This window comes from Schistocerca cancellata, chromosome 5 (genome assembly GCF_023864275.1).
Source record: "Schistocerca cancellata isolate TAMUIC-IGC-003103 chromosome 5, iqSchCanc2.1, whole genome shotgun sequence".
Taxonomy (NCBI): Eukaryota; Metazoa; Arthropoda; class Insecta; order Orthoptera; family Acrididae; genus Schistocerca; species Schistocerca cancellata.
In genome coordinates, this window is record NC_064630.1 from 678,513,748 (window position 1) to 678,529,101 (window position 15,354).

At 44.1% G+C, this 15,354-nt stretch overlaps 1 protein-coding gene across 1 annotated transcript in view; it reads right to left on the minus strand.

Annotated features, from left to right (window-relative positions):
- Positions 1-15,354, minus strand: part of LOC126188760 (roundabout homolog 3-like) — a 310,858-nt gene that overhangs the window by 76,488 nt on the left and 219,016 nt on the right. Inside the window, exons 5-6 of the mRNA XM_049930370.1 lie at positions 13,985-14,115; positions 9,032-9,191 (exon numbers count right to left, since the gene is read on the minus strand). Coding sequence (XP_049786327.1) covers positions 9,032-9,191; positions 13,985-14,115 — 291 coding nt within the window. The remainder of the gene's footprint in view (positions 1-9,031; positions 9,192-13,984; positions 14,116-15,354) is intronic.

Genomic DNA, 15,354 nt, shown 5'->3' on the forward strand with positions numbered 1-15,354 from the left:
TGGATAACAAATGACAAAAGAATATTTTTTTTCATCTGATGCAATTAGAAATTAACAATTTCCAGAAGTTTTTCCTTTACCTGTACTGTGAAACCTTGCTTCTTGCCAAATTTCATGATTCTAGGACAACGTAAAGTATCTTATGCGTTTAATGAAAGTTTTTGAATACCAAAATATGTAAATAAATGGCCTTATCTTTTGATGTGATTGACTTAGAAACTAAACGTTTTTGCACCATGAAGCAACCATAGACATTACTGAGACAATCGTGTCTTAATACACGGACGGTTACAGAGACAGTGGGACAACCAATGATTAAAAAAAATTTTAGTGAAATTTAATTATAAATTCACTCTTTTTGGTATCTATTCTTTACTTGCAATGTTGCTTCTAGACCAATTTCATGATTTTATGGCAACGAGAAATAACCTTGACTTTATGAGTATCAAAATAGGTGACATAAATGGTTGTATATTTCGAGTGAACTGACTTAGGAGCTTTTTTGTATTACACTGCCAAGGGACCTTAGACCTTAGCATTTTTCGTGGCATTTTCTGCGTCATCTCGTTATTCTGCAAGGTACAATGGATCAATACAATTATCCATATATCTATGGGGATCAGGTTCACCCCTAAATGCATTTTTTTTTCTCTGCACAACAGCATCTACCGGTAAGACAATGAAACGTGTCACACAGTTCGCGTTGTACGTGCGTGGTTCGAAGAGCACCAGTATGAGTTTATCCTACTCCTCTGCCCACCAAAATCTTGAGAATTATACCCAATGGAGATTGGAGTAGCTCGGTCCGGCTGTACTCGTCATGGATCGTCAACCAAGAAACCTAGAACAGCTGGCCACGACGCTGCTGGATTCGGCATGACTCCACATCCCCGTCGATATTTTCCACAACCTCAATCACTCTTTTCTTATACGTCTCTCAGCGATCCGAACAGCAAAAGCTGATTATTCAGGCATTTAACTGGTGGTCACGTTCATGTAACTGTATCTTTCATAAGGTGGTCAAGCATTTAATACGCTTTCTTTGTTAGCGTCCAAACGGCCGGGGTGGCCGAGTGGTTCTAGGCGCTACAGTCTTGAACCGCGCGACCGCTACGGTCGCAGGTTCGAATCCTGCCTCGGATATGGATATGTATGACGTCCTTAGGTTAGTTAGGTTTAAGTAGTTCTAAGTTCTAGGGGACTGATGACCTCAGCAGTTAAGTCCCATAGTGCTCAGAGCCATTTGAACAATTTTTTTGCTAGCGTCTCTCACTGGTGAACGATCTCGTAATCAGTTATCCGGTTATGAGCAATCATGTTCGTCTGCAGCTTCCCATAGCGAGGGTTGAATTTCGGCAAGCACCGATTAATCTCAGGAAAGCTTACGCAACATTCTACGCACATTAAGTGTCCATCTATCTTAACCGCTACCCATTGTGCATATCCGTACTCCGATCAAGGTATGAGCGTTTATTTTCTATCTCCATCAGCTGTAGGGTATCGTTCGGGGTCTCTTGGAACCCAGGACTGGAAAAAATATCGTCATCGTGAGGAGAAATGAAAGTGCTATATTCTGGAAAGCAGATAGGTCCGATTCATTTGTTTGTGAGTGTAACGATTAGCTATCTTAACTGTATGACATGAATCCTATAGGTTGTCACACGGGCTACATGCAGAGCATGTACTGCTGTTCATAGTTACCTTATTTAATTCGAGATTTGTATTCTACTCCTACATGTCGGCAGAACTGAAAAACAATCAGGATTTCATACGAGGGTCACTCCTAATGAAATGCACTAGGCTTTCTAAACAAGCCATTTATTTTCCATACTTTTGATCTTTTACATTATGTAGACTGATTCTTAAGAGAGAAAACGTCGTATTTCCACATAACCTCCATCCCATTCAAATGCCTCACACTACGGTGGACTAAGGCGTGTATACCTGGAAGTCGCCACAGGGAAGTTACCATCTTCCAAACTCATTCCCCGAAGAGATTACTTCAGTTTACCGAAAAGCTGGTAATCACGTGGTGCCAGATGGGACCTCTACGGCAGATGATTTAGTGTTATCCACCCAAGCTTTCTCACTGGCTTGTGGTCAGTCGTTACCACGCAACAGCAAAGCTTCGTGTTTTTTTTTTTTTCGATATAGTCTAACGCAATACATTCGAGCACGGAGTATTTTGTGATCTGCCCTATGCTTCCAGAGTTGATAGTAGTGGTGTGTAGCAAGGTGTCCACAAGCAGTCTGGGAAAAAATGTAGGCACCAGTTTTCCTACCATAGTCGCGGTGTTCAACACCCTGTTCTCCGGTGAATTTGTATGGTTTCATTCTATCGAATTCTATCGATTGCCGTTTTGTCTACGGTTCAATTCCAAGATATCATCTCCCGTCACAGTTCTTGCAAGAAAGTCATTTCCATTGTTGTCGTTTTGTTCCAAAAGCACGCAGCCTACTGCCATCCATGTTTCTTAGTAGGCATCCGTCAACATTTTCGGAAACCGCCTGACACAAACCTGTTTCAGCTTCAGCTGTCACAACGTTCCTCACACACTCCTTTCTTGTACTGCCACTCGGATTGATATTTCATCACTGTTAGACGGCTGACAGCCAAAATCAGAGTGTGAAGTCACTACACTTCGTAAGGAGACTGCCCAGTGCCCAGTCTGACGCTGCGTGCGACATCCAGAGTACTGGCGCGCCCACTTTCACAGGATCATCTTCTTGCCTAACGATTAACTGTACTTCGCTCAGCAGCGTCATCCACGCTACATTCGAGACCTACGAAAAGGTGAGCAGCAACCCCTCGGGCACACCTGTCACGCGTGCAGTCTACACGGCCCCTGACCACCTCAGCATCACGATCTCTCCACGACGCAGTCACGACTGGACCCCAGGCGGCGGTACTAGCGCCAGCAAAGGTCGCCGCTTCCGACCGACCTACTCGCATCCACACAGCACGTGACAAGAAAATTGTAGCACGAGTATTATGAAGCTGGAAGCTGCAAATGTCGGGTCCTGGACCACACGACTCAGTTCTTCCGGTTTAGAGAGCCTCTCCAGGTCTCCGGTTGGCTGATATTCTCAGAGCACTCTCGAAGCTCCTCGTGGGGAGCAATGCCGCTGCACACAACTTTCATCGTTGTTTCCCTATGTGGACGTTGACTGCATTAGAGACAGACTTTCTGTGCCTGTGTTGGAACTAATCAGGACGACATTATGGGGACTTGGATTATTTCCCTGCAAGCGTATCTTCATACGAAGCTCCTTGTGCTACTATTATATACTAGAAACAGTGAAGCGACTCTCAGATTGCTCGGTCAAGCCTCTTTACCACTACCTAGTGAGACGCTGTATTTTGTGCTTTTTGTTCTTACCATCGAAGAAGACATATATTAATTTGTCGATCAACTTTTTGAAACTTGATCAATGGTTTCCACGTGAGCGACATTTAAATCCCTATATACGCTCCTCAGTCTCTCGTGAATCTCTGACACTGAATCATCCACACAATACGGGCACTCTATAACAGTAGGTTGTTTCAGGAAAACAGTAAGTGCGGTAGCCGCCTGGACGGAGTGAGACAACGGCGTGACTTAAAAGAAGATGTTAAATTAAATTTGGGTAGAAGCGGAAAGAAGGCTCTTGGCCTCTGTAATATCAAACATGCAGAGCAAAGCCTACATTTTTCACAATATGTTGTACGTCTTTTTAGTGATCCTCATTGTTTTTGTTATTGTGCAATTCTTCCTCCCATTATGTAAGTCAATGATACAAATTTCTTGTTATTTTGCATATCATCAGACGTTTACAGCTGAAATTCAAATGTGTGGATGTTTTGCATATCTGCTGAAGTGCATCCTTAAAGAATTTGTGGACTTCAGTCCTGAAACTGATTTAATGCAGCTCTCCCTGCTGCTCTATCCTGCGCAAGCTGCTTCATCTCCCAGTACGTACTGCAGCCTACATCCTTCTGAATCTGCTTAGAGGATTCATCTCTTGGTCTCCCTCTACGATTTTTACCCACCACTATTAAATTGGTGATCCCTTGATGCCTCGGAATCATAACTCAGGGCCGGACACGGCGTGCAGCTTCACGCTTGAAGCATGTGCAGGTCACGGGCGGACCAAGACCTGGTTGACGCTCGGCTTTGCGCGGTCCTTCTCGGAAGAACCCGGAACAGATCGACGTTTCATTTAGCACTGTGGTGTGGCATATTTTTGTCGCCTCAGATATCTTCAGTTTCGTATAATAGTGGTGTCGGCGCAGTTTGAGCTTCGTTTTTTGTTCGTGGTATGAAGGACATTCCAGTGGCTGTATGCACAGAGGATGCAATTTAGCAATCTGTAGTAGGAACCCTTTAAACTCAATGTGTATGACACAAACAGCATTACAATACCAAACAGAAAGAATGTTAACATTTACTTGAAAATGAAAGGGCAACAAATTTCAGAGACCGAAGTACAGGATTCATTATTTTGTACATCAAAAATCACTTGTGCTAAATTTGCAGGCCTGAAGAATGTGCAAAATTTAGGGTGCAAATAGAAAAATTTCTGAAGCAACGCGCATTATTCTATTGTTAGCTTCAACAGTTTTGAATGTAACTGAACGAAGAGTATGGAGACTTTACACACACATTAGAAAAGAGGTTTGCATCACCTCGGTCACCAGAGTTCCGGAACCTGTACAGAAAATTGCAATAGGGATCAACATAAACATCATTTCCGCCCTTTTTATTGCTCATGAAAACCACATATCGTATGTTGTACCACCATACAGCGAGACCTTCATTGATGGTGGTCCAGATTGCTGGACACATCTATACCTCTACTACCCAGTAGCACGTCTTCTTGCGTTGATACATGCCAGTATTCGTCGTGGCATACTGTCCACAAGTTCATCAAGGCACTGTTGGTCCAGATTGTCCCGCTCCTTACGGCGATTCGGCGTAGATCTCTCAGAGTGGTTGGCGGGTCACGTCGTCCATAAACAGCCATTTTCAATCCATCCCAGGCATGTTCGATAGGTTTTGTGTCTCAAGAACATGCTGGCCACTCTAGTCGAGCGATGTCGTCATCCTGGAGGAAGTCGTTCACAAGATGTGCACGATGGGGGCGCGAATTGTCGTCCATGAAGACGAATACCTTGCCAATATACTGCCGTTATGACTACAGTATCGGTCGGAGGATGGCATTCATGTATCGTACAGCCTTTACGGCGCCTTCCACGACCACCAGGGGCGTACGTCGGCCCCACGTAATGCCACCCCAAAACAGCAGGGAACCTCTACCTTGCTGCACTCACTGGACAGTGTGTCCAAGGCGTTCAGCCTGACCGGATTGCCTCCAAACACTTCTTCGGCGATTGTCTTGTTGAAGGCATATGCGACAGTCATCGGTGAAGAGATGCGAATCCTGCGCGGGCCATTCGGCATGTTGTTGGGCCCATCTGTACCGCACTGCATGGTGTCGTGGTTGCAAAGATGGACCTCGTCATGGACGTCCGGAGTGAAGTCGCGCATGATACAGCCTACTGCGCACAGTTTGAGTCGTAACATCGCGTCCTGTGACTGCACGAAAAGCATTATTCAATATAGTGGCGCTGCTATCAGGGTTCATCTGAGCTATAATCCGTAGGGGGCGGTCATGCACTGCAGTAGTAGCCCCCTGTATCTCCTCCATGTCCGAACAACATTGCTTTGGTTCACTCTGAGACGCCCAGACGCTTCCCTTATTGAGAGCCCTTCCTGGCACAAAGGAAGAAGGCAGTTGCGATCTAACTGCGGTGCTGATCGTCTAGGCATGGCTTAACAACAGACAACACGAGCCGTGTACCTGCTTCCTGGTGGAATTACTGGAACTGATCGGCTGTCGGTTCCCCACCCTCTAATAGGCGCTACTCATGCATGGTTGTGTACGTCTTTGGGCCGGTTTAGTGACATCTCTGAACAGTCAAAGGGACTGTGACGGTGATACAATATCCACAGACAACATCTGTCTTCAGGAGTCCTGGGAACCGCGGTATTGCAGAACTTTCTTTTTGATATGTGTATGTTACGGCACAGTACTTATGTTAAAGCAAGGGTCATGCCGGGGACGATTTTTCGATTGAAATTTAGCTACTGTTCAATGTTTTGAAGTAAAAAAAGAGTGCAGGAACGAAAATTAATAATTCCGGATTGAAGCGCAGACATTGCATTTTTAGTGGACTTGACTACACTTTGCCCAAAGAAAGACATTCCTAGGTAACTTATTTCCCATTTCATAGGGATGCATTTAAAAAGATTATCGCGTTGTAAAAGGGAGATAGTCTGACAACGACAGGCCCGTTCCCGAAGCTCAAAGGCATTAAAGAAAATGCGAGATCTCAAGAATTCATTGTGGCCCAGAAAGAATTACAAGAATAGTTTTATAGATATTTTGAGGAAACTGTCAATCTCTTTTGAGACCATCTGCCGGTTCACTTAAAAGCGCCCCTCTGGATGTGCAGATGTAACTGATTGACCAGCAAGGTAATTCCAGATGCGACAAATCTTTTTACGTAAAAAACTGTCTAGGACGTCACATTGCTTTCCTCAGGTAGAGTCTGTTTTTCTATAATGAGGTTAATGAAGTGCTACGATATTTGGATCGATAAATCTGTGCGAAAGACGTTTTTCGGGTTATGAATCCAAATAAGTCACGATTACGCGGGAATTTGAGTACGAGACTTTATCAAATTGTCTACATCTGTCCATACGCCGGCGAGCGCACCAAAAATAATTAAATAATATGAACATTTTGTTTCTTTCTTTATTTTGATACCGATGTTTTTGAGAATTGTCAAATACAGTACCGTGTATGGACTGCGATTCCACTGCCATTTAAATGCGGCGCGTTCGCAGCTTTCCCCTCTTCCCCCTCCTCGCGCTCAGACTGCGTGGTGTGGCTGTGGGAGAAATATGAAGTGAGGTTGAGAGCTTTGGCACTCGTGGCCGGACACGGTCCGCTTGCCGAAATCTTGGCCGCCCCTACATTAACTGGTAACTTTTTAACAGCTGTTGACGGAGCCAATTTGTTATCTTTATCTGGTCACTTTTAGGACCAGTATGTGCCTTGGGCAATGAGGTAGATTCTAGGACGAAACTTCCTGGCAGATTTAAAACTGTGTTCGACACCAAGACTCGAACTCGGGACCTCGGGACTAGGTCCCGAGTTCGAGTCTCGGTCCGGCATACAGTTTTTATCTGCGAGGAACTTTAATATCAGCGCACACTCCGCTGCAGAGTGATACTTTCATTCTGGAGATCTTAGGGTAATTTTATTTTTATAAGAATTAGGTTTATCACGTAACTAATGAGGAGGTACTGATTAGAATTGAGGAGAAGAGGAATTTGAGGCACAACTTGACTAGAAGAAGGATTCGGTTGGTAGGACATGTTCTGAGGAATTAAGGGATCACCAATTTAGTACTCGAGGGCAGCGTGGAGGGTAAAAACCATAGACGGAGACCAGCAGATTCAGACTAAGCAGAGTCAGAAAGATGTAGGTTGCCGTAGTTACGTGGAGATGAAGAAGCTCGCGCAGGATATAGTAGCATGAAGGGCTGCATCAAACCAATCTCTGGACTGAAGACCAAAACAACAACAAGAAATATAAAGGCATTTAAATTAGCGAGTTGTGCTATAGTGTTTAAGATCAACATATGATGTGGAAGTCTACCCTTAATAGGCACGACGAAAACGCGCTGAACAAAAAAGAAATCGCTCTGAGGACCATGGGACTTATTTTCTAAGCTCATCAGTCCCCTAGAACTTAGAACTACTTAAACTTAACTAACATAAGGACATCACACACATCCATGTCCGAGGCAGGATTCGAATCTGCCACCGTAGTGGTCGCACGGTTCCAGACTGTACCGCCTAGAACCGCTCGGCCACTCCGGCCGGCCGCGCTGAACACTTTCATTAATTAATTGAATATTGTTATACGGTGTTCAGATTTGTTTTTAGAGAAATTTAAAACAAAGTTCTTTGCTTATAATTTTAATGATATAACATTTTATTGATTTTTAATGGTGCAGTGTTTTTATTGGGTTTAACTACTAAAGCACTCAGCAACTGTCATTGCGAATTATGCATGTAAAAAATATCAGCTATACAAAATTTTGTGTTTTAGAAAGATAGGTGGCATTGTGAGTAACGATACTTGTATCTGTGGGAAGTGTGAACGCCTAGTTACAGTTTCTTGAAAATAAAATTTCGTTCTGAAAGAAATGTTATTTTAGGTAGGTTAATCCACCACATGTCAGTCAAAATATATTCTCAGTTTTACAGGGGATGATATATTTGGGTTGTGTCTGGTAACGTGTATGAAATAGTTTGGCCGTATGCGATGCTACAAAAGGATACTGAAAATTTGTGGGCTCGTAAGATAAGGAATGAGGAGGTTGTCTTTAGAATCAGTGAAGAAGGGAACATATGGATCACAGTGACATAAAGAAGAGACAGGATGATTGCATGTGGACCAAGGAATAGATTCCATGGTACTGGAGGATGCTCTAGAGGGTAAAAACTGTGGAGGAAGACAGAGACTGGAATACATCCAAAATAAAAAGTGATGTTGCATGGGTTGCCTATCTTTGTGGTGCACAAGTTCGCTGCAGTGGACAGTCGTTAGTAGTGACTTCTTTGGCGTTTTCAATCAGTCCTGAGCCTACAAACGCGCGTGGTCCACTCCAGTGGACACTCCATACTGATGCTGCACCTTGCGTACATTTCCATCCTCAGGGCTTAGTGAAAACGCCACGAAAGCCACTACTAACGACCGTCCGCTGCAGTGGACATATGCACCACGGGTACACTTTAACTTTGTTCAACTCTGCGTCTTCATGCTCGGCTCGGAGGAAATATGGTGTTATAAAATCGGATGATACGGTTTGTATCCACCTGCACCTGCTGTGCGGTATAAGTCAGTGCTCGGAATGAGCCACGCCGGCTTGGCGGACGGTGAGTGGTGAGTAGTGAATGCGTGGTAGCAGACTCACACTTGACGCGCAGCACCAGCGGCGGGCTCTCGCCGTCTCCCTCCACGTTGCTGGCGACGCAGGAGTAGTCGCCGGCGTCCTGCCTGCCGACCGACTGCAAGGCCAGCGCCTCGTCCGTCACGATGACGCCAGCCGACGCGTTCTGCACCAGCGTCTGGCCCTGCAACAGTGGCGGGCCGGTGTTGCTCAGCACGAGACTCGTGCACGTCGAGTGTTTGGTTCCAAGCTGAACCTCAACTGCATTGTGAACTTGAGTGCGCCAACACCAATTAAATGCGAAAACAAGGTCAGGTTCACTCGTGCAAGGAATGGAAAATCACGTAGGAAATGCCGGATAGTAATACACTCCTGGAAATTGAAATAAGAACACCGTGAATTCATTGTCCCAGGAAGGGGAAACTTTATTGACACATTCCTGGGGTCAGATACATCACATGATCACACTGACAGAACCACAGGCACATAGACACAGGCAACAGCGCATGCACAATGTCGGCACTAGTACAGTGTATATCCACCTTTCGCAGCAATGCAGGCTGCTATTCTCCCATGGAGACGATCGTAGAGATGCTGGATGTAGTCTTGTGGAACGGCTTGCCGTGCCATTTCCACCTGGCGCCTCAGTTGGACCAGCGTTCGTGCTGGACGTGGAGACCGCGTGAGACGACGCTTCATCCAGTCCCAAACATGCTCAATGGGGGACAGATCCGGAGATCTTGCTGGCCAGGGTAGTTGACTTACACCTTCTAGAGCACGTTGGGTGGCACGGGATGCATGCGGACGTGTATTGTCCTGTTGGAACAGCAAGTTCCCTTGCCGGTCTAGGAATGGTAGAACGATGGGTTCGATGACGGTTTGGATGTACCGTGCACTATTCAGTGTCCCCTCTACGATCACCAGTGGTGTACGGCCAGTGTAGGAGATCGCTCCCCACACCATGATGCCCGGTGTTGGCCCTGTGTGCCTCGGTCGTATGCAGTCCTGATTGAGGCGCTCACCTGCACGGCGCCAAACACGCATACGACCATCATTGGCACCAAGGCAGAAGCGACCTTCATCGCTGAAGACGACACGTCTCCATTCGTCCCTCCATTCACGCCTGTCGCGACACCACTGGAGGCGAGCTGCACGATGTTGGGGCGTGAGCGGAAGACGGCCTAACGGTGTGCGGGACCGTAGCCCAGCTTCATGGAGACGGTTGCGAATGGTCCTCGCCGATACCCCAGGAGCAACAGTGTCCCTAATTTGCTGGGAAGTGGCGGTGCGGTCCCCTACGGCATTGCGTAGGATCCTACGGTCTTGGCGTGCATCCGTGCGTCGCTGCGGTCCGGTCCCAGGTCGACGGGCACGTGCACCTTCCGCCGACCACTGGCGACAACATCGATGTACTGTGGAGACCTCACGCCCCACGTGTTGAGCAATTCGGCGGTACGTCCACCCGGCCTCCCGCATGCCCACTATACGCCCTCGCTCAAAGTCCGTCAACTGCACATACGGTTCACGTCCACGCTGTCGCGGCATGCTACCAGTGTTAAAGACTGCGATGGAGCTCCGTATGCCACGGCAAACTGGCTGACACTGACGGCGGCGGTGCCCAAATGCTGCGCAGCTAGCGCCATTCGACGGCCAACACCGCGCTTCCTGGTGTGTCCGCTGTGCCGTGCGTGTGATCATTGCTTGTACAGCCCTCTCGCAGTGTCAGGAGCAAGTATGGTGGGTCTGACACACCGGTGTCAATGTGTTCTTTTTTCCATTTCCTGGAGTGCAGATTCGTACACTATTTAGTAACTGCATTATTTTCTGAAAGTTGTACCGAACATATTTTACACCAAACAAATCTCGATATCAAAAACAAATATGATTCTTGATGTGTTGAATTTTTTCCTGTCATTGAAATTTGGCCTTTCAAGTGTTTAGACCATTATTTCGCATACGATATTTTCCTTGTTGCTCGCTGCAAATTTGTGGATTCAACTGCCCTCAGTCTTAAATTTTCACGTCTGTTCATAAAATCCTAGTAAAAGACTTCGCTCGCTTGTCTTATTCAACCGATGCATTATTTTCGATGGGTAACTTTACACTGTGTTCCGATTAAAATTACTTCATAATCGATGTCTGTCACTTGCCGTTACAGTGTTGTGACATAGGCTGCCGTCTACAGCTGAGTTATACGCGACACACAAACGCGTCAGGCCATTCACGAATGTTGTTAATGTGTAACGCGGAACAATGTTGGAAGCGGCCTTCGCGAGGTGTGACGAAATGGGACTAAACTGCGGCAGACGACACGTTTTGTAGTCCTGAATTTATACTCATGCCCCAACCTAATTACAGCTTCCTGATATGCAGTGTATCCGAGGAAGCGACGATCATTAATCTGCGTCAGTTAAAAAATCACGCTCGCTTTCTTCACGGCATTTAAGGGTGACCTCTACGAGCAACTCAAGACAGAAAAATTTATTTCAGCGTCAAACTCAAACTGTAAGTTGTCGATGTGATTGGTCACCTGAAACTCCCCTCATACTAATTACACGGACTGCAGCGTTATCAGCAGCGTTTCTGGTTAGCACTTGGCTGCAGATTATAGGCGACACAAGAAGAGTCCAAATGAGAGAAGCACGACAAGAAGGAAAAATAAGAGCGAATAGTCTATACGATGAAGTAAAGAAGTGGCAAAGTATTAGAAATTAAAAAGAAATACATTTAAACCAATTTATTGAATAAGAACAATGAAGTCTTTTGATCAGATTTAGAAAAATAAAAAATTTCGTTACTTTTTACGATATTTGAACCTACACCTTACATACGTCATGTTTACACGCTACCCACTTCACTAATCGCCTGAGAAAATTGTTGAATTTTTTACTCAGTCCCAACGATTAATTTCAGCGTTAAAAAATTCGGCTTCACAGAATGTCGTGCGAAGCTGATGCAATATGACCCGCTCTATGTGATTATACCCGTGTGTGTGTGCGTGCGTGTGTGTTATGAGTACGACATAAAAGAAAGCCGGACAAGGGAATGGAAGTGAACTAACTGATGTTGCAGTTAGGCAACGGTGAACGGTTCGGGCTTGACGTTGGGTGCTCTGATTGGAGAAAACCAGCAACAACGAGTGCAATGTTAACTATCAAGTAATTTTTAACGTGTTCGCCCAGTACTCTTTCCTGTTCATCACTCTATGTTCTCGTAAAAAACTTTCTTTCCAAAAAGAGGTCTCGTGAACACCTTACAGTGTCCGTCAAAGTTTTAAATGTATCTCTTATGCACCTCTTGGAACTGAATATTTCTCATTAGCTTCCCGGACAGTTATTCCAAGAAGACTGATTTTTTCTACTGACTCATTCATACTTCTTCATTACATTTGATATTCGCTTCTTAATCTTTAACTGTTACGGCGCAAAGCCTCAAGAATATATGTCTGTACGCTATTTATTTTAGCTGCAACAACCTGAAAATGCTTCGTCCAAAACAACATGAACGTACGGCTCTGGTCATTCAACTTTACCACTATGTTCACATTGGCTACACATTGTCACACACCATCTCTATAGAAATATCGTACACACATTAACTCAGAGCATTGCGAATCACTGTGTCTGATGTATTGGTTCTCACAAGGGGAGGCCGCCAATTGTGAAATTCAGATTCGATTCATACTGTGCTTCATAAAAGCTCATGGCCAGAGGTGTAATGTGGCAAAGCACCAAGATGCACTTCCCAGCCATTGTCGAGAATATTGACAGCCAAAAGAAACCGTTGCGGTGAAATACTCTCTACGCTTAGTAACTTTCTCCAGCGTCGTGGCGCAGCGGTAAGCGCTCGGGTTCGTAATCCGAAGGTCGCCGGATCGAATCTCGCGCCATGCAACTTTTTTTTTATTATTTGTTTTTTTGTAATTGAAATGTATACACACACACACACACACACACACACACAATCCATCGTCCACCACCAATTGTCTTCTCCGATTTTTGCCGATATGATACGATACGCGTTGTATGCATCAAACCTGTCGAACGATAGAACAATTTTTCAGAATGTCAATCAGGTGTGTTTCACAACAGATAAATTAAAAAACAATTGTTCTTGTAAAAACGCATCGTTTATCAGATGTGCTCGATGTCGTGCTGTTTTTTGCTTTCCATGTTTCTATGGTAACTATCACTCTGGTTCGTGCGATACTCCAGCTACTTCTGGTCACTAATTGTTAATTATGTGCGAGTGTATACCGAACTTTTCAATAAATTGTATCCACTTGCATATTATTTGTGATATTGTGTTTTATTTCAAGTTTTATTTTTCCACGACAAACGACTTTCAACAACTTATTATATGCATAATTGTTGCAACTGTCGATTTCCTCGACAACGGCTGAGAAGTGCATCTTGGTGCTTTGCCACATTACACCTCTGGCCATGAGCTTTTATTATGCGCAGTATGAATTGAATCTGAATTTCACAACTGGCGGCCTCCCCTTGTCAGATTAATCGTCTTCTTTGTTGACGTTGTCCATATAGGTAACTGAACTTGATATTTATATTATATGTTCAGGCACAAGAGATATCTCTAAAAACCGGTTTATCTTTTTACACTGTAGCTAAATATTGGCATAATCAACACCAAGAATCTAATTTACCCTCAAGTTAATGACTTACCCTTTTATTTACAAGAATTTATGTATTATGGATTAATCGTTTCACATTACTTAAGAAATCAGGAAGAACAGTTCAATGTGAAAACATTTCTACATATCACGCCTTCCACAACATTAAATATGGGTAATCTTAACTGTCATACTGTGCAATTTCTGTAGCACTACCGGTAACGTTTCCATCAGTAGATAAAAATATTTATTTCTTCTTCTTTTGCTATTCCGTCGCTGAAATCACTCACTGAAATCAGTGACGGAGCCGGACACGTTGTCGACGGTAGCAGTGTCCGCACACTTACCTGGAATTTCCAGGTCACTTTGTAGGCCGGCGGGTTAGCTCGCACACGGCACTCGAAGTAGACATCGCTGCCCTCCTTGATGTCGTCTGGGCGCATCCGCTGTCCCAGGCGCAGCTCGCTCGTGGGTGCATCTGCGAAGATACACCTACAGGAAGCTACTGGACTGAAGCCGGTTCAAACTAAACATATTTCCTGCAGATACGGGAGGGAGTGTGAGTTTAAAGATGGTAACATCATGTTCGAAGAACTTCAGGAATCGTAAAAGGAACCTATAGAAATGAAAACAGCGGAAACTGACAGATGCATGGCGCTGCACATGTCGTATGAGAAAGCAATGTTGGACAGTAAGCAAAATTCCAGATTCATAAAAAGCTGAAGAACTTGTAATTTTGTTCAAGATCTGCAGTCTGAAAGATTGAAAAAATACAGAGGTATGCAAGAACCATAAAGAATAGAATTAACACATTTCCAAAGTCTCTTACTGGAGAAGAACAAAACAGATTAAAAAAGGAAGTTGGATGAGATAAAATATATTTGTTTTATAGTAGAAAGAATTTGACATAGCTAACAGCACTGAACTGTGGTCAGTAATGGTAAGTAATGGATATCCTGACAAATTAATGGAATCCATAAAAATTCCATAAAAGGATTCAAGACCATTAAAAACACTAGAATATCAAAGACAGACGAAACTTTAATAAATGAATGTGTTCAGCAAAGTATTAAAATGGTGGTCCGTTTTGTATTTTTTATGACATTGTGGAAAATTCATGATTTTGGTGGGTGATATCTCAAGTCCCCATTGGCAGTAGTTGAAGGTCACTGGAGAATGCTAGGAAGTGCAAGGGCTCTTGAACACAAGGGATACGCGAAGAACACATCTGTACAGCCGTTGGAGCAGACGGACACAAAGTTTTTCTTTACTATTGAACTGTTGGAGGAATACTATTACGTAATATACTTCATGTTTTGCGAAAATTTTGTAAGACTTCTGTTCTGATACATCGGAGGTACAGTCTTATACATAGTAAAATTCAGTTACAAGTAGCACTTACAACTTCCGAACTAGGAAAGAATTGTTAAATTTTAGGGAACTTCACCACTTTTCATGCTACTTTGACGCAGCATCACCTGCTGTTTAATATTTGTTATTTTATAAACTCGTTAAGTGCATGTTGTAGGACCACGATTCCTGCATAAGACTGTTGTATTTCAGAATAATTTATCACACTTAGGCAACTTTAAACTCAAGGTACCGCCTACAATAATTTTCAAATATTTCGCGATGATCATTGCCATTAACTGAAAATTTACTATTATTAATTTATTCCCATATTCTTCCTGTGCTTAATTTATTAGACCACAGTTTA